The sequence below is a fragment of the Cucumis sativus genome, chromosome 4 (genome assembly GCF_000004075.3).
Source record: "Cucumis sativus cultivar 9930 chromosome 4, Cucumber_9930_V3, whole genome shotgun sequence".
NCBI lineage: Eukaryota > Viridiplantae > Streptophyta > Magnoliopsida > Cucurbitales > Cucurbitaceae > Cucumis > Cucumis sativus.
In genome coordinates, this window is record NC_026658.2 from 26,422,292 (window position 1) to 26,445,830 (window position 23,539).

Sequence of the window (23,539 nt, forward strand, 5' to 3'; positions counted from 1 at the left end):
AACAGCCATAGAGGTTATAACAAGATAAAATATTGATCCCAAAAAGTGAAAATCGAAAGGGCTCGAACCTAGTTACTTATATCTCTTCTAGAGAACTTCTCAACTACCACAATTACTCCCAATAAAGAAGCAACGCAAACCCACCTACCACACTGTACAACAATATGTGGACCATTTCCACCCTCATTACTGAGAACATCCCATGGGCCTCCAAAGACATATAGCCTAATCAATTATGTAGTCCACAGGAAACATTTCTATAAAAATTAATTAAAGAAGAAGAATAAAGAATAATACCGGATATATGCGGAAAACCCTAGTTTAGGAAGAAAAAACCACGATATGAGTCTTTCGTATATTTTTCTTATTATCAAAACAATACAAGGGGGAATATTTATAGGCCATAATGGGCCTTGACAAAAAAGGATATAAACAAGGGTAAAAGATTACGCAAATACCCTTAGTACAATTAGTTACAACACTCCCCCTCAAGTTGCAGCGTAGATGTCAATCAAACCCAACTTGCTAATACATGAATCGAAATTCTGCCTGGTTAACCCTTCAATAAGAACATCAGCAATTTGTTGATTTGATGGAATGTACATAATACACATATTGTCGTTGTCAAGTTTCTCACTAATGAAGTGTTTGTCAATTTCCACACGTTTAGTTTTGTCATGTTGTACAGGGTTATTAGTTATGGTGATAGCGACTTTGATATCACATAATAGCTTCACAGGTAACTCACCATCCTTGGTGAAGGTGAGACAAGACATTTTGTAACCAAATCTCTTCACAATTTCCAAACTCAGCTCGGTATTCAACTCCCGTACCACTCCTAGCAACAACCCCATGCTTCTTGCTCCTCCAAGTTACAAGGTTGTCCCACACAAAGGTACAATATCCCAAAGTAGACCTTCTATCAGTCACCGATCCTACCCAATCTGCGTTGGTATAGGCCTCAATGCACTTTTGCTAGCCTTCCTAAACATCAAACCTATTCCTTGAGTAGTTTTCAAATATCGCATAATACAGTTTACAGCTCCCATGTGCTCTTCGTACAAAGCTTGCATAAACGGACTCTTTATACTTACTAAATAGGAGAATTTTGGTTTAGAATGGGATAGATAATTCAACTTTCCCACTAACAGCTGATACTTTTCTTTATTAAGAGGAACTTGTCACCGAACTTCCCATTTTTACATTGAACTCCATAGGGGTATCGACTGAACGGCAACCGGTTATACATGTTTCCTTCAACAAGTTAAGTGTATATTTCCTTTGTGAAACCGAAATTCCTTCCCTTCATCATGCAACCTCCAATTTAGATTCCACAGGTCTTTCTCAAACTCGTAACCCATCTTCCTTTTTAACCTGATAATCTCAGCAGTATCATCCCTTGATAAGACAATATCATCGACATAAACAATCAACACAACAATTTTTCCAGAATCAAAACTCTTCATAAACAGCACATGATCAAAGTGTCCATGAGTGTAACCTTGGGACTTAACAAATGTGGTGAATCAATCAAACCAAGCCCTAGAAGATTGTTTCAGTCCATAGAAATATTTTCGAAGTTCACAAAATTAATGGTTAAATTTTTGACCTCAAATTCTAGAGGGGGACTCATGTACACTTCTTCTTCCAAATTACCTTTTAGGATGGTTTACATCAAGTTGGTGAAGAGGCCACTCCTAATTGACTCTAACAGGTAGAAGAAACCTGATTGTGTTTAACTTCGTCACAAGAGGAAACGTCTCTAAGGTGTCCATTCCATATATCTGAGTGAACCCTTTTGCAACTAACTTGCCCTTATATCGGTCTAATGTTCAGTCTGATTAATACTTCAGAGTGAATATCCATTTACATCCCATTGTCTTGTGCGCTTAGCGAAAATCACAAGTTTTGGTTTGATTAAGACCGTAATTGTGCACAAATGCAGTGCATCCAAACATCTGAAGAGGAATATCAGATATAAGTCGATGGCAGGGTAGAACTCCTTGAGACACTTAGAGGAGTTTGGAGATGGAAAACACAAGATGACATTCGATTAATTAGATGAGTCGTAGTGAGAATAGAATCTAAGTAAGATGAGAGAGGTAAACAACACAAGAGATCAAGTACCTCAAGGAGGTGATGGTTTTTTCGTTTAGATACCCCGTTTTGCTAAGGGGCATAAGCATAGAAACTTTGGTGGACAATCTCTTTAGAGCACAAAAACCCATTAAGGATATGATTTAAGTACTCCCGACTATTGTCACGTAAAATGGCGAATTTAACGTTGAACTAGGTTTAAATGGTGGGGTAGAACTGTTGGAAAATCGATGAAACCTCATATTTATCAGTGAGGAGAAGAAAGACCCAATTGAGACGGGTATGATCATCGATAAAGGTAACAAACCAACATTTCCACAAGGTAGTAGTGACCTGGGAGGGCCTCCAAACATCGTTATTAATAAGAGTAAAAGGTTTAGTAGGTTTGTAGGGTTGGAAAGGAAATGGGACTTGAGGTTGTTTCGCACGAACACAAACATCACAAGACAATGACGAAACATCCACTTTAGAAAACGAGTGAGGAAACAATATTTCATATATTGAAAATTTGGATGGCCAAGATGAAATGCCACAACGTACAACCGTTTCAAAAATGGAAAAATAAGAAGACAATAAACTAGTCCTAGAATAGGACCTAAAGAAAGCATCATCATCAAGGAATTTGAGTCCCCTACTGGGCCAAACAGTGCCAATCATCCTCTCCGAGCTCAAGCCCTAAAACAAAACAGCATTAGGTGAGAAGATAGTTTGACAATGTAAGTCCATGGTTATCTTACTACTAGACAATAAATTGTAAGATATTTTGGGCACATGCAGTGCATTCTGTAAAGCAAAGCCATCAACCGGTGAAATTTGACATTTTCTCGCAATGGGAGTAAGGGATTCATCAACAATCCTAATTTTCTCATTTCCAGCACACAATAAATACGATATAAAGCTTTTAGACGAGCCAATAAGATGATCAGAGCACCTCAAACGAGAATCCAGGGTTTCCTACCATCGATGCTGATAAGACTGAATGATTGAGAGTTACCTTGTGTAGTGGCTCTAAGTGAGGGCATACCAGGATCACTGTGATTTCTTGTAAAGATTGAGGTCAATGGAGCAGCGGCAGAATCACTCATAAAGGTCACGGTTACTTGCAATGCTCACAAGCTAGGACAAGTTTCCCATTCTACATAGCATTGTTAGAGTTGGACTTTACAATGAAGACAACAGAATCAATAGACGGAATAGTGACGATGTTCATCGCACTTGTATGGTCTTCCTCTAAACGAAGTTCTGAACACAAATCCATTAAGATCGAGATAGGTCTTTGACCCAGTATTCGATCACGAACCAAGTCAAACTTGGAATTCAGACCAACAAGGAAATCATATACAGGTCAACCTCCCCTATTCTGAAGTATCGGACACCTCCGTAAAGACAATCCCAAACAATTTCTCCGTATAAATCCATTTCCTGCCAAATTAGAGATAATTTGTTAAAGAAGGATGTAACATCCATGGTCCCTTCCTTGCACTCATGGACTTGTTTCTGTAAAAGTGTAGATGCGGGAAGCATTCTAAAGCTTTAAATATAATTTCTTAACAATATACAAAATGTCCCCAGTTGTAGCAACATACAACAATGGTTTCCCAAAAGTTCTTGGTAAAAGAATGGAATACGATTGTTTATTGACTAAACTTCTGAAATTGTTCATGAACCATAACAAAAGTTCTTGGTAAAAAAATGGAAGGGATGAAAGTGGTAATACAAGACTAACAAAGTTTCGAGCTTCAACAGACTGGATTCTAAGATTTGTTGATTGGCATACTGTGAGACATCAATCCTTTGTTCACGTTTTCTCAAGAGTTTCAAAGCCAAGTATGACTCTCGTTCTTGAATATGCTCAGAAGTTTCTTATTGGAGTACGATTACATGTCATGGCACTCTTCTATTCTTCTCATCCTGGAGTTCAGGCATCATTCCAGTTTTAAAAAGAAAAAAGTCATGAAGCAAACAAGGATTGAAATAAACTTGTTCAACAAAGTATGACCAAACCAACCTCCTACTTTTTGAACAAAATGATTATGATCAAAGGGATAATTTTGAGACCACGAAAAGATGAGCCTCTCCATCGACCGTAAACCCAAAAAGATGTTTCCTTCAAGCTCATTCAAAACCGCATGCAAAGGACCAATCACTAAAAAACCACCTTCCAAAGAGAATCGTTCAAGAATCACATTTTCTCCGTCATTTGCTTCAAGTTCTTTGGCTTGTGGTACTCGATTTCCACCTCAACAATTAGAATTGAATGAGATCATGATTTAACGTTCAATGGAATACATATCCAACATTGTTGAAGTAATCTCCTCTCTAGGACACACCAAAAAGAAACAGATAGTTGGCAAGCACAAAAGCACAATCAACATAGAATCAGACTGAAAGAAATTGTCTTAGAAAAGAAACAACCCACCGGGGGTCACAAAAAAGTAGAGGGGCTTGTCTTTTAAGTTAGATAGTTCAAAGAAGTAGAGGACTCGTCTTCTTTCTTGTCCATTATATCTATTTTTGTACCTTGAGCATTAGTCTCATTTCTTTAATTCAATGACGAGACTTCCTTTTCAAAAAGAATATATCGTAAAGTAAGAAAGAGGATATGTTAAACCCAGTTCCAGTTTTACCTTGAAAATCAGTATTAATTATTGAGAATGGGAAACTATACTCGCATGACTTAAACAGGGAAGTGGGTGAAAAATTAGGGTTAACATAGATGATTTCATGTAGAGATCTTGAAGCATCCATTTTTCAGTGCAAAATAGCCAAAAGACATAACCGGTCTCCCCATTATTTGGAAGTAAAAGCAAGGACTCTTATGTTCAATCATGTCTCACAAGTTCAAAACCCAATGTTGAATAGCTATTTAACCGAGTTAACATGAGTTTTCTAGCTACCAACTACGGTGAGAACTATAATAGTCCCCAATTTTGAATCAATCAAAATAGCAAGAAAATGATGGACTTTTGGGTAAAAAGAATGACATCACATCAGGGTGAAAGTTGTACCCTCATTTTCTCCTGCAACCGTTTAGCATCAAATTGCTCCCCTTCAGTGAAAATGTCCAAAGAAGCCATCGATGCCATGGCAAGCTCACCTATGTATTCCTCAAAAAGTTCACTTCCAAAAAGCATTGCAAAAATCGCTGCAGGATCAATAATTGCATCACTGCAACAAAACGACAATAATGCACATCAAAACTTCAAAACCCAACCAGTAATTACAAAAAACAAAAAGAAGTACAAAGAAAACAGAAAAAGTTAAACTAAACAGAGGAAAATCTAACGTTGAGATTCCAGACTTCCCATGAGCATCATAGGCTTGTCTTTGAGCTGGATCACTTAATACTTGGTAAGCTTCTCCCAGAACCTGATCCCAAATAAAAGAAAAAAACTACATTAAACTGGCAAAATAACTTTCACCAAAAAATAAAAAGAGAAAAAGAAAGAGAAATAAAATAAATAAATAAAAAGAAGAAAGAAAGAGAGAGAGAGAGAGTAGGATTTGAACCTGAGTCTAGAAGGGAATGGAAGAAAGATTTACCGCTAGACTAACTAAGGGGCTCTTTGGCCCTCAGATTATGAAGGAGTGGAGTGGGCTATTTTAGCCCACTCCATGTTTGCCCCAACAATTATCATAATCCTAGGATTAGGATTATTCTACTTTTTTCCTTATTTCTCCTATTCTTCACTCGTCACTACCCCGTTTCACTATTCATCATCCCCCCCTCTCCTATATGTCACTATTTCTCATTCCCCCATTTCACTATTTCTCACTTCCCCAAATATAGATTATAATAACCCAAACTATAATAATCTACACCCCAAACACATACTATAATAACCTACAAACTATTATAACTCACATACTACAATAACCACATATTATAGTAACTCACTCCACGCCCCAAACGCCCCCTAACAGTTTTTAACCAACCTCCACAACATTTCAATAATAATGGCCGATTGTGCTTGAGCTTGTCCCATTTTTCAAACTTAAAATGACAAGGCCCCATTTCCTGCCAATTCTAGGATTTAAGGATGATGTCTTCAATAGATCCTTGGTCCAACTTAATTAAAGCATTTTTGGCAAACAGCAGATTGATAATTTTTTTTGGATAAGAAACATGTATATTCATATAATTTTTTTTTTGAAACGGAGACAAGAACTTCTTTATTAATAAGAACTCAAAGTACAAGAGTGTTATACAAAGAGAGCCAAAAAGAAGTAGTAAACAAAGGAGACCTAGAGGGATATTCATATAATAAAAGAGAACAACCTAAGGGCAAGGGACAAGAGGGCCCTCCCCACAAGAAACTAAAAAATGATGGTCTTCTAATTGTTGAAAATCATAGAAAGGCTACAATTACAAAAGTATTCGGTGTAATTCATACTTCACCAAGAGGTTGTGTGTTGCAACACAGTCCAAAAAGAATCAAAAGAATTATAGCTATCTTAAAAAATTCTACTGTTCCTTTCTTTCCAAATGCACCACAAAAGAGACTGGATAGCACATCTCCATAAGATGTTTCCTTTCGGGCTATAACCTCTAATGTTGAGCCCTTCAGTCAACCAACTATAGACTTGCTAGGAAGATAAAGCTCCAAATAAAAAATTCTAAACAAAGTGTTTCAAGCTTTCCTAGTAAAGAGACAATGCAAAAATAAGTGGTCCAGGCTCTCCTCTTCTTTGAAACAAAGGCAGCACATTGAGGAGTTGAGCATTGTGTGCTGGAATTTCTTTTGGAGTTTCTCATGTGTTCAAACTTCTATAGGCGAGCAACCATAAGAAGAAATTCACCTTTTTTGGGATTTTAGTGATTTTAGTCTTCCATATGTGACGAATCAAAGGAACAACAATGGAGGGAGATCTCTTAGTTAAACCTTTGAATGTAATGTCAATGGGTGAAGCCATGGATAGGTGATTGACCAATGATTTAATAGTGAAAGATCTGCCTGACTCAAGGGATCAAACTCTTCTATATGGGGAGGTACTTATCAAGATTCCTTCCAGTGAACTCAACAAGGCTTGGAAATCAGGGACTTCTTCGTCTTTCAATAATCTTCTGACATATAGAGACCAAGAACAGGTTTGGTTGTCCCAATGATTGGCAATTGACCCTTTTGGATTAAGGGCAATACGGAATAGGCTTGGACACTTGTTTGTTTAATGGAATTGCGGCCAACCACAGATCTGTCCAAAATAATGCTCTATTGTCACTACCCACTTTAAAAACACCCAATGCTTCAACTTTGCACCACTGTCTAAAGATGCTGATCCACGAGCTTCTTGGGCTCAAATTCTCCTTTCCACTTGTATGTCAATGGAAAGGACTGCTCCCATGTCTGCTCTTTACAACTTTACACCATAAAGAATTCTAATCTGTCATATAATGCCAGCCCCATTTTGATAAAAGTGCCAGATTTCTGATTTTCAGGTTACTTTAAACTGAGGCCTCCATCTCTTTGTGCATTAGTGATTTAGTTCCATCTGATCAAGTGGTTCAGCTTCCCCCCGTTATTACCTTCCCAGAAAAACTTCATCATGATTTTTCCCAGCGAGTTGGATATAGAGGCAGACCTGAGGAAAGTGGACATATAATATGTTGGGAGATTAGAAAATACTAATTTACAAAGAGTGATTCTTCCTCCTTGAGAGAGATTATACCTTCTCCATTTACTCAATTTTCCTTAAATTTTATCAATGATGGGCTTCCGAAAAGAGATACTCTTTGGGTAACTTCCTAGTGGTAATCCGAGGTACATAATTGGAAGTTTCTCTATTTTGCAACTTAATCTTGAGGCCATTGAAGCAGTCAAATTTTCCTCAATGTTGATCCCACAAACAGATGACTTCTCCCAATTAATCTTTTGGCCTGAGAACCATTCAAATAAAGCCAAGGTCTTTCGAAGATTTTTCATCATTAATTCTTCAAATCCAGCACTTTTTCTGATTTCTTTCCAATCATCAAATGCAAAGAATCTTGAAACAATCTATAGCTAATCGAAGTTCTCTTGAAAGACCTCTACGTTCTTAACCACCCTTTTTTTTAAACGGAGACAAACCTCTTTATTAATAGTAATAAATGAGACTAATGCTCAAAGTACAAGAGTATTATACTAAGAGCAAAATAAGAAAAAGACAAAATCATCCAAACAAACTAAACAAAGATGAACTCAGACAATACAAACGGGAAAATGACCAACAAACAATCACAAAGAACAAGCTAATAACCTTCTTAACCACCTATTGTCTCTATTCTACCGTGCTCTGAACTTCAAATTTTATGATGCTCTGTTTTACTTGCTTCTGGCGTGAGACCGTACAAACATACGAATTTACCTTTTCAACATAGTCGGTGATCTAATGATCGCTAACTTGGCTTCTATTCAGTGGCCCTTGACTCAAATAACATCCCATGTATTTCGTTTTCATTTGAAAACTTTTGCACTTCTAGAAAGGGCAACCACCCCTGCTTTGCAACACCCAAACAAACTCGAATGGCTGAACACCCACCCTTTGCCAGCCAAAAATCGCAACTTAAAATCTAACCTTCTTTACTTCTGAACTTTGAGTGTTTCATCGTATCACAATTTAGTCCCCCAAATTTTTGAAAGAAACAATCCTCTAAGCCCCGGGTTAACTTTGTTGTTGCACCTGAAAACCATTCCAAATGTGCTTCAGAGACTAAAAATGATCTTGGAGCTTTCGTGTCTTCAATATGAAAAAGTCCATTTTTTGACCAAATACGATAAAACGAGCCTAACAGCTTATAGCTTTCTACTTCCATCGTGTATATAAGATGACTCAGAAAAATGCAAATTTTTCGACAATTGACGACGGCAAACGCTCAAGCACAAACAACCAGTGATAAGTCGACAGCGGCAGATTAGGGTTTGTGATCCATGTAGATTAAGCAATCAGATTTGAGTGGAGGTCGCCAATCTAAGAAGAGATCGCTAGATTGTTGCAAAGGTCGGCCAGATCTGAGTTGATTTCATCAGAACCGTGCATAAACAAAGGAGTAGATTGGTCTGGCTGCAGTGAGAACGGGCTTTTAGAGGTGGTTTGGTTGCAGCGTTAGTGCATTTGGGCGAAGAAGCTAGCAACGGTGTGACTGGGCAACGGTGGTTCACGATCATCGAGAGAGGATTGAAGCTAGCAATGGCAGAAATGTAGAGCAAAGATAACGAAAGGAAGAAACGTGAAGACAACAGAGGATGCTAAGCCACCTCCTCCTGACTCTTGTCTTTGTTTTCAGTTGTGATTCAGATGGAAAAGTTGATGAGGTAGTTGGGATTGGGACTCATTAATCAGAACAACTTCTTGAATAAATTAGAGTTGATAACAACCTTTTACATGAGCGAATAAATGGACACCAATGAACTAATAAAGGAAAAATACATAAAAGAAAAAAACAATAAAGGAAAACACTAAATAAGAATAACTCAAATACTAAGTAGCAATAAACCTTAATTTTCTTTAACACCCTCCCTCAAACTCAAGATGGTAGAATGACGAACAATTTGAGTTTGCAAAGGAAACTTTCAAATCAAATCAGCAAATTTGAGCTAAAAACAAAACATCGATGAAGAACAAAAGAACAGAGGATTCTTGGTTGAAAACAAAGATTCTCATAGCGATATCTACAACAAAACCCTCGAACAACTAATTTGAAAATGGAACATAAATCCATAAACGCAGAGAGTCACAAACAGTGTCGACAAACACCCACAACAAACTTTGAATCAAACAGAAAACAGATTCCTAATAGTTGCAAACCATGAGTAGCGAGTCTATGCATAGATCTGAACGGATTTGTCTTAGCACAACCAGGTAAAACTTAACAAGTAAAGAACCTCACCTTCCTAGGGATCTTAATCCTCCAAAACACCAATAAAATTGACACTCCTAAGGGATACAAATCAACCAAACTATGAAAAACCAAATTACACGAGAATCCCTACAAAGGATTGAGCCTCCAAACTCTCACATGCCTAATGGAGTGGCCCTCGAGCAAAGAAAAAAAAAGCCACATGTGCCACTTCCCTATTATAAAGAGCGCAAAAAAACATGAAAGAAAATCTCCCAAGCCACTCTAAGAAGTCAAATACAAAATGATTTTTACACGATGACAAATGATATAGATGAGGAAACAAAGAGCAAGGAGGTCTCTCCCCCACCCAATATTCTTCCTTTTGGCCTTAAACAATGAAATATTCAAGGTTTTTCATTCATGCAAAAAAATTTGCTCAAATCTCTTTAAGATGACATTACTAATGTTACGCTTTCTATCCAAAAGGTTTATGAAATGAGGGGAAAGAAAGGAATTTCACCCTAAACATGAAAATACATGCACACACCGACAAAATAAGTGATGGCCCAGGAGGGGCTCAAGCCCCCCTTCAACTTTATGCTCGTTATATAATATATAAAAAAAACAGACAATATACCAATATCATTATTTGGCCCAATGGTAAATTAGTCTTTTAGCCCCATCTAAATCCAGGTTCAAACCTCACTTGTTACATTTTTTCAGATTAATTTTACCAAATTAAAAAACCACCCATCAACAAGATTTTTGTATCTGCCCGTGCCTACACGTGAGAGCTTGTTGTACGTTGTCAAGGGAGTGTTAGAATAAGAGTTTGTTTTGTGATTAGGGATTATTATCTTGAAAATTGTATTAGAACGTGCAGATTTCTTTTTGGGAGAGGCACCAGCCCTCTCAAATATGTCAGGTTACCTTGTTTAGTTGCTGTTCGTTTTTAGTTGCGAACTTTATTTTGGTTTGTAATCGTTGTTGTGATATGACTATCAAGAAAAGTGAGGAAATATCCTTACAAAGTACTTGCCTAGCACTAGCAGTATTCATTTTTTCACAAGTGGTTGAATTTAACTAGGATACACTAATGTCACTCTCCTCATTAGACGAAGGTTCTCAACTACAGTTTAAGCTTCTTTCATAAAATGAATAAAATAAATAAAATCTTTAGCAAATAATCTATGGAAAGTAAATATGAACACAAAACAAGTTAAAACATAATAACACCATTCAACGTACCTGAAATTTCTGTGCTGCCAGTGGGTCACTTGGGTTTTTATCTGGATGAACCTGCCGTGCCTAAAATCCATAAAAGAAAAAATGATTTATTTACAAAAATCAAAGAATCTATCTATCGCAAAGGAGAAGAAGTAGGGCACAGTTACAATACAGGGTAAGATTAAAATAATTCATTAAAGCATGAGGACAATACAAAATGAAAACAGTATGAGCAAGGTCATTTCAGAATTAGATTTCAAATTTTAGGTCATAAGGATGTACAATAAAGCAGATTCGATCAATAATAGGAGAAATAAGTGGCAGGCAACTAGAGGTAGGGTCTATACATCAATAATACCGAAGAGATCAAGCTGCAAATTATTGCTCACATATAATAAATGAGGGATGAATGTCAAATATCTTCAAACTAATCTGAAATATGGACAATCAGGTCCGAATCTCACGATTTCCGCCGTAACAAGACGCGACGACAACCAACAAACAAAAAAAAAAAGGATAACTGAGGAAAGGAAATAAAATTAAGGCGAATATCACAGAAATTGGGTGGAAATTATGTAAAGGGAAAGCACCTTGATGTAATAAGCTTTCTTGATTTCGGCTTCCGTAGCCGCGGGGCTGACTCCAAGCACATCATAGTATTCTGTCTCCTTCACCATCTGGAACTTCCGATCACCCAGCGTAGGTCCCCTCCGCCTTTTGCTATAACGAATGTTGGAATACTCGGTTCAAATGTTGGAAGTTTTAAGAAAATGCTTTATTTATGTAAAGAAGAGCGAAGAACTCAGAGGAGAGGTCACTCCTTGGATGATATAAGAAATATTTAAAAAGAAAAATGAAGAAAAGTATTCCGTAGCGCGTGGGACGATGGCAGGTGGCGATACTTACTACGTATGTGCATCCGTCCACCATCTGGAGTGAATATTATGATTTATGAAAGACTTCGCGTTGAGAAGTCGAGTGTTGCTGATTCGGGATTCCTTTTCCCAAAACAAAGGAAACGTGAAAAATAATAATTGGAAAAAAAATATAAATCATATTGCTTTCGTTGTATCCAAATTTTGAATTTTAAAATATATAATTATATTAAAACATTTAAAACTATCGTATGTCATTTATAAATTAGGGATTGTTTTTTTAATGTACCATCCCAAACCAAAACATTACATGAGAAAATGTTATCATTTATCAATGATAGACATTGACGTTTTGCTAGATACGAACACGAAGTTTAAATAAATTATATAACAATTGGCGGATATGATTTTCTTTCCAATTGTAACTAACTACGGACTAAAAACTAAAAGTTGAATCACAATTTGCGATAACACTTCTATGTTAATTTATTAGTTTTATCATTTAATACCATAATGGTTACTTTAAGATAAGGAGCATTTTTAATTGTAGGAAATAATTGAAACTATTATCGAACCAAATCTATCGGAATTCTCTATAGTTCTTCGGTTAAATTTTTTTATTAGATGAAAATATGGTTTTTTATCGATATTTGTAACAATTGACACTAACTTATTATAAATCAAAATTGTAATGAGATTATAATTATCAAAGTAATGACGATCGTATAACTTAGAAACCAATGTAGTAAATTTCAAAATTATCACGATGGTTGCGATTAACATTTAGTTTCATATTTTCTTACTTTTTTTTTCACGTTATTTTAAATAATATAAATTATTTTAATTAGTAAACATTATAAGCTAATTTGGATTAAAGGGCAAAGTGTACCTTCTGATACAAAATACAAGACCAAGGGTCAGAAGGATGGACGCCAAGGGTCCGAGAACGACAAAGAAGGAAATGTTGTATGGGTCAAGTCGAGCCTAATGAAAACAGTGTTTTCATAGGTTCTTAAACCTAAGGAAGTTTATGATTCTAAATAAGATCGAGAATGAAAAAAACTATAAAATGGGATATAAGAGCACTAGAGAGGCAACTAAACTAATGGCCTCTTTGGTAGTGAATCTAAAAACAAAATTTGAAAACAAGGAATTCAAGAAAAACATAGTTGTATCAAATATGTGTTTGGTGACAAATTTAGAAATTGTCTTTCACCTTTAGAAAGATGTTTAAATGTGTTTCATACTATATATACTTAAAAATCATAAAATTCGTCTTACTTATCCGCTAAGATTTAGTTGACAATTATGTATTAATTTATATTTGCAAAATTATTTAAATTGCAATTTTAATTCATATTGTTTAGAGAAAATTAGAGTTTAACGTATAGTTTGATAAAACCACATATATGATCCTAATGTTTTGACAACATTTATAAGTTGCTCTTTGGGAACGAGTCTATTTTATATGATTTTATCAAATCAAATGAACTAAATTACTGAATTCCATCAATTTAAAACCACAAAGATCAATTTTGTAATTTAACCTAAAAATTTATACCCGTTTGGTTTGTGATTCATTTTCATTTTTACATTTTTAAAAACAAAAAATAATAATTAGAATGTGTTTGATATACTTGTTTGTAAAAAACAATTTTAAAAACGACACACAAAGTAATCCATTTTTCGAAACACAATAAGTTATCGTTTTATTTGTTTTTAGGAATTGTGAACATGAGATACACTATATTGTATTTTCAAATTTACAACCAAACAGAAATTATGGATTTCAAATTTAAAATTGGAATCAAACGTGTTTTCGAATATAAAGAAAAAGAATAATTTGTTTTTTTTCCACTAAATTTTGTGTTTTTCAAAATAAGTTTTGGATCACCAACCATATCCGATTATTTCTTATATCATTAGTTTAGGTCTTTTTCCTAAGTATTGTTTGTTTCGGTGTATTTCTGTGTGATTTGGTTGGAAGTTGAGAGGGGAGTTCCTTAGAAAATGAGGTTTTTGTGAGGTGTATGGTGAGGCCATTTTGATTTTCGCTCTCATCTACTTATCTAATTCTTCCCCTCCTCAAAATCCCATGTTCCTTCTTCTCCACTTCCAAATCAGAACAAACAAATCCCTTTTCTCAAACTTTTTCAGATTTGCATGAATTAGTAGAGGGGTCAATAAGTGGAGATGCTCCCTCCAACATGAGCGAACCATTTCAAAATTGGTTAGGAATGGGCACCACGAGACCAACCCGAGTCTAGCCAGGTTCTATTTCTCATGTCTCCTTCCTAACAGTTCATTGTCTTGGGCCGTCTTTGGCTTTACGAGAGAAAGCCTGCCGAAGAAAAAAGTATCTCTTCCCCGTCCTCGATCATATTTCGGTATGTCCACATAAGAGGAAATTGCAACGCATCTTGCTCAACAGGTGTAGCTTGGAGTGGGAGTGAATGTGAGTAAGGTAAGGAGGCTGGCAGAGAGGAAGCCAAATTGGCCTATTAAGTACACCTAAAAGCTAATATGCGTAAGTGAAAGCCAAGTGCCGAAGCTAAGCTCTATTTGGTATGGGGAGCATTGATTCCCCATACCAAATAGGATAGCTTGAGATCTCAATTGCCTATCATGTGCTTGAGAAGGTCCCCAATTCCTCGATAACACCTGGAGGCGCATTTTGTTGTCTTACATGAGACTCGGGATATTCCTCACTTCATGGTATGGCACCTTTCACTCATCCATTCTGACCCCGGTCGTCCAGACGTAGCAAAATACCAAACAATTGCCACCACCTCCTTTTTTCATCCTCCACGATCACTCAACCTGTCTCCAAACCGTTTTGAGGTTGTCAGGAAGAACCGATTCTGAATCAAATCAAAGAGTGGTTCAATAAATTATGATCACTAAATTTTCCAAAAATATTGAGAAGAAGCCGGAAGAAAGTATAGATAGTATAATCAAGAACGAGTTTTTTGGTACACAATACTGAATCACCACAGGAAACATCTTCACCACTGCAAACACCATAGACATGGAGTTCAAAAGAAAAGGAGGGGTGAAGGTAGGGAGGAAGGAGAAAGGGAATTGCAGAGGAGGGATGAAGGGAGAGGGAGAAAGGAGAAAGGGAGAGTGAAAGGAAACAGAAGAAAAAAAAAACCCACTCAATCGAGAAAAGCTATTTTAAATTAATAATAATAGTCACTCCAATCAAAAAATTTACCAAACTCAATCCATTGTGTCAGTTTTCAATTTTTAGAGACCAAATAAACATTAATCCCAAACCCCAAACAAACATCACACAATAATTTTTTTACCTTTTATTTTGTAACAGTCATCTATCAATCTTATATTCGAAAACAATTCATTTTTAAATTTGTTAATTGTTTTACAAACATTTATAAAATTGAAAAGAAAAAATGGATATAAAAAATATCAAAATTTTTTTAAAGAACTAAAAATGAATCGGTTATCAAACATTCCTAAATATTTCTACTTTTTGGTTGCTGTTTCTGTTCTCTTTTCTAGTTTAATCTCCAAAAAAAGATCCATCAATCCAAACATAACTAATAATAAACCATGAACTACCATCTCAATTTTTACTTAAAAAAGAAGAAGAAAGGAAAGGTTTCACATGGTCCCAGACTCCCAGTCGGCAGTTCAGTTATGCCAAGGCGGACACCAGTTTATTATTGACATAGATACAACAGAAGAAATGGCGGTGTATGCAGAAGCTCCATCTCTTCTTAGCGTATACCTCCTAAATTCCATTCAGGGTGACCACAATGTTACGTGCAGTGGGGTGGTCTCGGTGCTCACATAGCCATATTCCCTGAAGCATCCAAAGTTCGATCAAAATTAGCCATTAAATTTAAAACTATTATGTTCCATATACAAATCCATTCGTCACACTAAACCAAGAATAGAAACACATCAATCCAAACCTCATACCCTTTCATCAACCCACCCCCATCTCATCTCTCAGTTCTACTAAATGCAGAAATTTTCATTTAGACAAACTTCAAATCCTTCAGACTTCTCCAGAACTTATCCTGATCCATTTCGCATTGCCCTTTGTTTCAAGATGATTAAAAAGAATCATATTAAGAACCGGAAATAAAAACTAATAATTACTAATTCAACGATCTTAAATCACCAATTCAACCCAAAAGCTTAAGCATTTGGGTCAATTGGTGATTTAAAATGGTATCAAAGGATGTGGTCCAGGAAAGTTCTGTGTTCAAGCCTCTGGAACATTATTTCCTTTCCATTTAATATTGACTTTCACTTGTGGAGTTTTTGATATTTCAAGCCCACAAACGAGGAGAGTGTTAGATATTATATTAAATTTGCCTTCACCTATTAGCTTAAACTTTTGGGTTGAATTGGTGATTTAAGATAGTACTGAGGTACGTAATCTAAGGAGGTCCTTCATATGCTGATCCAGGACTATGAGGCTGCATGTTACTTTTCCATTAGTGTGCCACCTGAGCGAGCTTTTACCATGAATGCTTTCCACAACTTGATTCCATAAGGAACTCTCATCAATGATAAGCCTCCACCCCCATTTAGATAGAAGGGCTAAGTTTTTTGTTTTTAAGCCACCAATCTCGAGCCCATCATCTGGTTGCGTGCGGGTAACCAAGTTCCATTTGACTAAATGGTTTAGTTCACCCCCTGAATGTTCTTCCTAGAAGAAATTCCTCATTAAAAGTTCCATGATTTAGATCGCCTTTTCTGGCATAAAAAAATTGACATGCAGTATCTAGGAATATGAGAGAGAACGAACTTACATAAGGTGGTACAACCTCCTCTTTGAAAGATTATATCTCTTCCATTTCTCCAATTTTCCTTGCATTTTTCTATCACGGGCTGCCAAAAGGAGAATTGTTTCGGATATCCACCTAAAGGTAGCCTTGCAATTCAACATAGATGCCTCTACATACAGCTTGTTATCATTGATGTTAATTCCGCACAATGTAGATCTTTCCCAATTAACCTTTTGTCCCGAGCACCAATAAATTTTTTTGATGGTCTTCCTTAAGTTTTCTAGCATCTCATGGCCATATCTACAAAATATCAAGATATCATCGGTTGGAGTATAGAAAATGGACTCTATCTTCACCACAACAGGCCCTTCAAATTTTCCTTTTCCATGAAGCCGAGCCAACAAAGAACTTAGAACCTCATATTGGTCTTTTCACGACCTTAGTATTGTTCTTGTATTTTGGATATGATGAGGGTGGTATAGGCTGTCAACCTAATTGAGATGTCCCCATGCACCTACTAATCCTCTCTCTCTCCTATTTCTAGGCTACTCTGTATTATTCTCAATAAATAACTCTCTTGTACTTTGAATTTATTAATAATAAAGATGCTTGTCTCCTTTGAAAAAAATTTCAAAAAATAACTTAGAACCTCATTGATTAGGAAAAAAGGAAAGGTGAGAGAAGGCCCTTTGTCTAACGCCCCTTGTAGTTTTAATTCTTCCTCTTGGCCTTCAATTAAGGGAAATTAAAAAGTTTGGACTAGAAACACAACCCATAATCCACAAAATCCATCTTTGTGTCAAAAAAATTTCGAACAAGAATTTTCTCAATGAACACCCAATCAACAGATCAAAAGATTTTTGTAGATCAAGTTTTAGGATCCAACCTTTTTTCTTTTTGGATCGGTACTATTCCACCACTTCATTGGCTATTAGGATCAGATCTAATATTTGTCTTCCCAAAATGAAAGCACTTTGAGTAAGGGCAATTTTACTTGGCATGATTTTCTTTAGACGCTTGGCCGACACTTTGCATCAATTTTATACATTATTGTAGTTAAGCTGATCGGCCTAAAGTCGCCCCTTACACGGATAACATCTTCAAAATATCTGGATTACAAAAATAAAGTTCTCCTTTACGCAAGAGTTCGGGCGGCCATTTGCATAGAATTCCTCAAATAATTTCATAAAGTTTTTTTTGAAGTGGTCCCAATATTGGAGGCAAAATTCTGCCGTAAAGCCATCAAGACCAGGCGCCTTGTTCTTCCCCAACATCTTTAAAACAAATTTGATTTCCTCGTGTGTAAACCTAGCAATTAATACATCATTCTGATTCCTAGCAACCATGGGGCACAGCAAGTTGAGGGGAAGAACTTTGATGCCCCGTGATTTGGAGCATAAAGAAGTGTAGAAGCCCAATAATCCTCAATTTTCTTGAACGATCTTGTAGGTGTTCCTTGATCATTAATCAACTCCGAAACCAAAATTCTCGTCTTCTTTGCTGCTAAGAAACGGTGGAAAATAGGAATTTTCATCCCCCAAATTAAGCCAATTCAGCTTGCTTTTCTGTCTTAGGTTTCTCTCATCTGTTCTGTAAAGTGATAACGATTCAGCTTTCAAAGAGATTTTCAAATCTCTTTCCAAGATAAGCCTTTCTGAATTTTCAGCTTCTAGATCCCTATTGTTTAATGGGGGATGTGAAGCTAGCTACCTTTTTAATCTTGAGGATTTTGCATTGGACTTGCCTGTTTTATTGGGGATTTGTTTGGTATAACCATGATACATACAATTTTCCTAGAGCCATCGAGCCAAAGATGGAAAACTCAGATGAAGCAAAGAAATGGTACCTCTCATCTCCTTTGGTGTCGATAGGATCAATAATGTTGGGACCTTCAAGAGTGTGGGTATATTCAGACTTCCCCATTGTTCTTGGTTTGATGTTTGGGTGCATCTTCGCAGAAATCCAAGGGAATAGCAGATAGAGAGAACGGTGGGTCTTTCCTAGTAGATACAGACTCAAAATAAGGGCTGGAGAACTATTCTTCAAATTCAAATTGGGAAGCTTCAACCACCTTCTCCGTTGTGTCTCTCGTTCCCTTAAGAAGGAAGGTTTCGTTTCCTTCGATGATGACAATCTAGATAGCAAGGAAAACGGTAAGGGTTGGCATTTTTGGGTTGGACAATGATGAGATTGCAACAAAGGCAATGGCCGATGATGGGTGATTAGGGGAGGAGGGCATTATCTTGGATGTTGGTTAATTGGATGGACTCACAAGATAAAGCTTATTGGAGAGAGGCAAGTGATTGGAGCGTGGTGAGTGATTGGTAAGGGAGTGATTTGTTGGGCCCAGGCGTAAAGGCCCAACAGAGGTGGGTGATCGGTTGGCCTTTTGTTCGTTGGGTAAAGTAGGGGTTACTTTTTGGCACGATGAGGGTTGTAATAGTTAGGGGTAGGTTGGCGCTCAACCTCTAGCAAATGCATGGTATAGGGAGACACAAAATCATCAGCCAAGACAGATTGCCACGTGAGCTACTCGGTTGAAACAAGGGGTTTATATCAATAATTATCTCCTTCGTGGATGATGATGGAAGATGAATAGATGAGGGTAAAAAACCAAAATGGTTTTCTTTCACTTTTTGGCAAACCTCCACCATATTCAAACGAGAAAGTCTTTTTAGCAATATCATAGGGACCACTATTAGGTTGACAGATGTACTTGTAAGTTTGAATGCTCCAAGATTCGATAGGAAGGTTCTTCACTCTGATCCATCCTCCATATGAGGGAAGTTTTGGTTATGAGAAAAAAGAAATAACATGATTCCATCCTCCTAACAGTCTCCAGTGGGCTTCCAACCATGATCTTTTGTGTATGTTTGCTGCTTATTCACCATTTTTATAGATGAGAATAGCATTGTTCGCTTGAGTGGGGCTTATGGAACAAAAATATTGATGCTTTGTTTCAAGGCAATAGCCCATGCCAATCATCATGGAGGGATCGTTTGTAAAGGAGAAGAACTGCTGACAAGTGTAAAGAAGCAAGATTCGACATTGGGTGTGCCAAAAACTGCTAATTTGTATTGGGCCATTGAATCAGCCCAATCAACAACTAGAGCTATATGCATTATATGAACAAAAAGCAAAGGACTGGGAACATTCAATAAAACTGTATGAACATGATACCAAGGCCAACCCATGAAAATACACCTTAATCAACGAAAAATAGACACTACGTAACTTTATTGCACTGAGAAAATAAAAACTATGTTATGGACCTCCCCCTTTGAGGTGATTTGTGGAAGGTTGATCAGCTGAGGAATGGCCATTAATGTTGCTATGTAAGATAGATCTATAAGATAGAGAGTTAATGGGTAGGGTAGGGTTTATGATCTGTGTGTTGGTGTTAATGGTGGTTGAGCAAGGGTTGGAAACCTTTGATAGAAGGTCTATAAGTAGATGCAGCCTCTTCGATTCCCCCAATCGGGAAAATTGTGTGAATGGAGATGTGGGGCTGCCTTAGACCACTCTTCTCTATTACCCCAGGTCGGAACAATCAAATTGTAACAAACCCCATTATTATCCAATTTTGCAATCTTTGAATAGTGTATCGTGTGATTCGACAGCTTCTTTACTCAAAACATACGACCATCAATGCATTCTTCTTTGGAAATTTTTTTATTGAAGGGTGAATAGATGAGTTGTCAAGTGGTTGAGGATAGCCAATGAAGTGTTTGAGGCAAAAGGTTGAAGGAGAAGAATGGTTTCGTTGGTGCTTGGTAATGCAAAAGGCATGACCATGGGTACGACCAACGGGGCAAACGGAGAAGATTTTTGGTCAAATGTGAAGGAGGATATTTTTCCGGCCATTGATAAGAGGGAGTCAACATTGAAGGTTCATAGTGAGATGAGGGGGGGGGGGGGGGGGGGGGAAGAGGTGGGAGAGAGTATCTAGAGAAAGAAATTGAGAGATTTAATGCATGTTTGGATTGACTTTCTAAGTGCTTAGAAACATTTTTTTTACACTTGTAAACATCTTTTTAAACACTAAGAGTGCGTTTAGAAACACTTCTTTTACACTTATAAACACGTTTTAAACACCTAGAAAGTCAATCCAAACACATTCTCGGTTTTTTATTTGATGAAAAAACAAATAAATAAATAAAAGAACCTACTAAACTGTACCTGCCATGTACCCATATTAAGCTTTCCATTTGTTATGGGAATCCTACAAAAGAATAACTACAGATGAGAACAGCATGTTAGGTACGCATTTATTCAAGAAACTATGTAGAATTACCCACGTCAGTGCACAGCCAAACAACGATGATTTAATGTGAGCTGGCATGTCATCCGGGCCTGCATAATGAGCACACTCATTATCAAAAGAGTAAATGTACAAAATAAAAAATATGTGTCTGTGTGTGTAAAGGAATGGTTGAAATGACTCTAGAATAGGAAAAGGAAACAACTTTGACAACATTTCTTATCTTTTATATATATAGATATATAAACAATGCTTTATTTGAGATGAAATGAAGGAATACAAGGGCGTACAAGAAACCTAGCCCTCAAAAGCCCCACCAACGTAATGGGTTCCAACTTCGTAAAATGCTACCTAATAAAGAATTTGAAATGAAAGCCTAAAGAGAAATTTAGATCCATCTTTGTTGAGTAAAAAATCAGATAGTAGCCCATTTTGGGGTTAAAAAAACAAAACAAACAAACTTTCCAAAGTCCCTCCATCCTATATTTCTTATGAATTTGATATGTGATTATGAAACACCTGTACTCTATTTGAAAATTTAAATCTAAAAGCAAGCAGCAGAGATTATTTGTGGTATAGAATATGTTTTGATAGTTATTTTCTTAGTCTAAGATTTATTCAACAATTTCAAGCTGCCTTATTTAGACCCCGTTTCACAACCATTTAATTTTTTTAATTTTTGGTTCTCAAAAGCTTATAAACACTGCTTCTACCCTTTAGTTTCTTCATTTTATCATCTACTTTTTTAGGGGTGTTTTAAAAAACCCAAGTCAATTAATGAAGACTAAAAAAAGTCTAGAGTCACCAATTGACATAAAAGCTTAAGCCAATGGAGGAAGGTAAGTAGTAAGATTATATCATGTAACACTATCTCACTTGTGGGCTTGAGATAGAAGAAGATCAAAAAGTGGAAGCCTACACTTCTATCTCAAAAAGTGGAAGCCTACAATGGTACTGTCTTAAATTACCGATAGACCAAAAACTTAAATTGATGGGTGTAGGTAAATTCCATATTATATCATCTAACAAAAAGTCTAAGGGTAGGAGGGAAGGAGCTGCCAAAGAACTCTCTTTCCTCATTCCTCCTCCCTCATAGCCTGCACCTTCATCAGCATCCTATACATTACATCTAACAAGAGTTTAAATTGTCTTACAGTATTATGATGAAGACTGCACATGCCCTTTTAGTATAGTACATTTTCTTTTCCACTAGATGAAATCAGAAAACAAGAAAAGGGAAAAGTTATCTTCGTAGAAGAAAGTAAATTTGGGTAACCTTCAAGTGTATGCTTCCAAGGAGCAGATGTACCCTGCAAACAACCCCCCCAAATGAGAGAAGTGGGAGAGGGAAACAAGGGTCAAAATGGAATAGCTCTCGATGAATGAGAGTTGCAAATGATAAGTGCAGATAACAAACTAACTTCAGGTACTATCTTGTTGAGGAAGGTTTCAGTATCGTTCTGAACATCCGAATCATAGTTTTCATTGATGGTAAGAGAGGCACTCGTATGCTGCACTGTGACATCATCACGTGATTCAGCGAGGAAATCCAACAACACATTGATCTCCAAAATTGAAAAACAGGATTAGAAGATTTACAGAAGATATGAGCAAGGCCGCATTTGAATTCTGACAAGTCTTGTCCAATTTCCTTCATTATCTGATATATAAATCAAACCCGGTAGCAGTAGTGTGAGGAAAATAAATCGGATATCATATTGATGTTGAAATGAATATTTTACCAAGGCAAAAAAAAGAAAAAAAAAAAAAAGAAAAATCGTCTATGGTTGGGGAAAGTCAATCTGATACGGCGGGTGACAGGACTAAGCTAGACTAAGATCCAACCGAAACTTATGAACATACTTAAAATAAAAATTTAAAAACAAAAAACAAAAGGTTGACACCATTTAACCGTCGGGGATCAATACGAATTTCTGAATAAAGTGGAAAAAGATAACCAATTAATCACCTTCGGGGTGATGAGATGACAGCCACGCCTATGAGGAGACAGCGTAACAGTCTTCTGAGCCCACTTCGGACCAGCGGCCGCCATAAAGCTTGGGTTGCTAGAGCCTGCTGTAGCGGACGGATTGCCAGTACTGGAATTGTTGCTCCGCAACAACTTTACGCGGAGCGGTTGTGCAGCCAAGATAATAGCGCCTTGCATACCCAAAGGCCACACAACCGTAAACTTGTAAGTGCAGTGCCTATCTTCAAAAAGAAAAAAAGAACAATAATAATAAGAATAAATAATGTATAATATATATAATAAATGAGAAAATTAGTAATATCAAACAAATATCTAAATAAACATGCAACTATAAATCATTCGGCAATTATAGGTCCATCATATGAAAATTATAAAAATATTAGAGAATATCACTCTTAAATTTATCACATTCGTGTTCTATTATTATAATTTTTTTTTGTAAAAATTGGACAAAAATGTGGAAGAGAGGGTTTTAAATTTAGAACATTAATCATGTCTTTTTAAATAATA

At 36.5% G+C, this 23,539-nt stretch overlaps 2 protein-coding genes and 1 long non-coding RNA gene across 3 annotated transcripts in view; all 3 read right to left on the reverse strand.

The window, feature by feature from the left end:
• Positions 1-12,191, reverse strand: part of LOC101221160 (chaperone protein dnaJ 10) — a 28,276-nt gene extending 16,085 nt beyond the window's left edge. The window contains exons 1-5 of the mRNA XM_011655996.2: positions 12,047-12,191; positions 11,731-11,860; positions 11,162-11,221; positions 5,384-5,466; positions 5,106-5,265 (exon numbers count right to left, since the gene is read on the reverse strand). Of these exons, the coding sequence (XP_011654298.1) occupies positions 5,106-5,265; positions 5,384-5,466; positions 11,162-11,221; positions 11,731-11,817 (390 nt within the window). The 5' untranslated portion in view covers positions 11,818-11,860; positions 12,047-12,191. The remainder of the gene's footprint in view (positions 1-5,105; positions 5,266-5,383; positions 5,467-11,161; positions 11,222-11,730; positions 11,861-12,046) is intronic.
• LOC116403501 lies at positions 321-5,099 on the reverse strand. Its single transcript, XR_004216278.1, has 2 exons — positions 3,092-5,099; positions 321-2,772 (listed from the first exon to the last, which is right to left on the reverse strand). It is a non-coding gene; the product is annotated as an uncharacterized LOC116403501 (long non-coding RNA).
• A 3,287-nt stretch (positions 12,192-15,478) lies between the features above and the next one.
• On the reverse strand, positions 15,479-23,292 carry LOC101209705 (UPF0047 protein YjbQ). The gene is made up of 7 exons (XM_004145520.3): positions 23,009-23,292; positions 22,639-22,699; positions 22,461-22,555; positions 22,316-22,349; positions 21,077-21,131; positions 20,958-21,000; positions 15,479-15,841 (listed from the first exon to the last, which is right to left on the reverse strand). Exons 1-7 carry the CDS (start codon positions 23,204-23,206, stop codon positions 15,770-15,772), a joined length of 558 nt encoding a protein of 185 aa, XP_004145568.1. The 5' UTR covers positions 23,207-23,292; the 3' UTR covers positions 15,479-15,769.
• Between the last annotated feature and the right edge of the window lie 247 nt (positions 23,293-23,539).

Excerpts from the sequence above, each read along its gene's own strand:
- LOC101209705 (XM_004145520.3), bottom strand. The coding sequence starts at position 23,206 with ATGCAAGGCGCTATTATCTTGGCTGCACAACCGCTCCGCGTAAAGTTG. Across the intron at positions 22,556-22,638 it reads CGGCCTTGCTCATATCTTCT|TGCAGCATACGAGTGCCTCT; the intron begins GTAAATCTTCTA and ends ATGATGTCACAG. Across the intron at positions 21,132-22,315 it reads TTGGAAGCATACACTTGAAG|GCCCGGATGACATGCCAGCT; the intron begins GTTACCCAAATT and ends CTCATTATGCAG.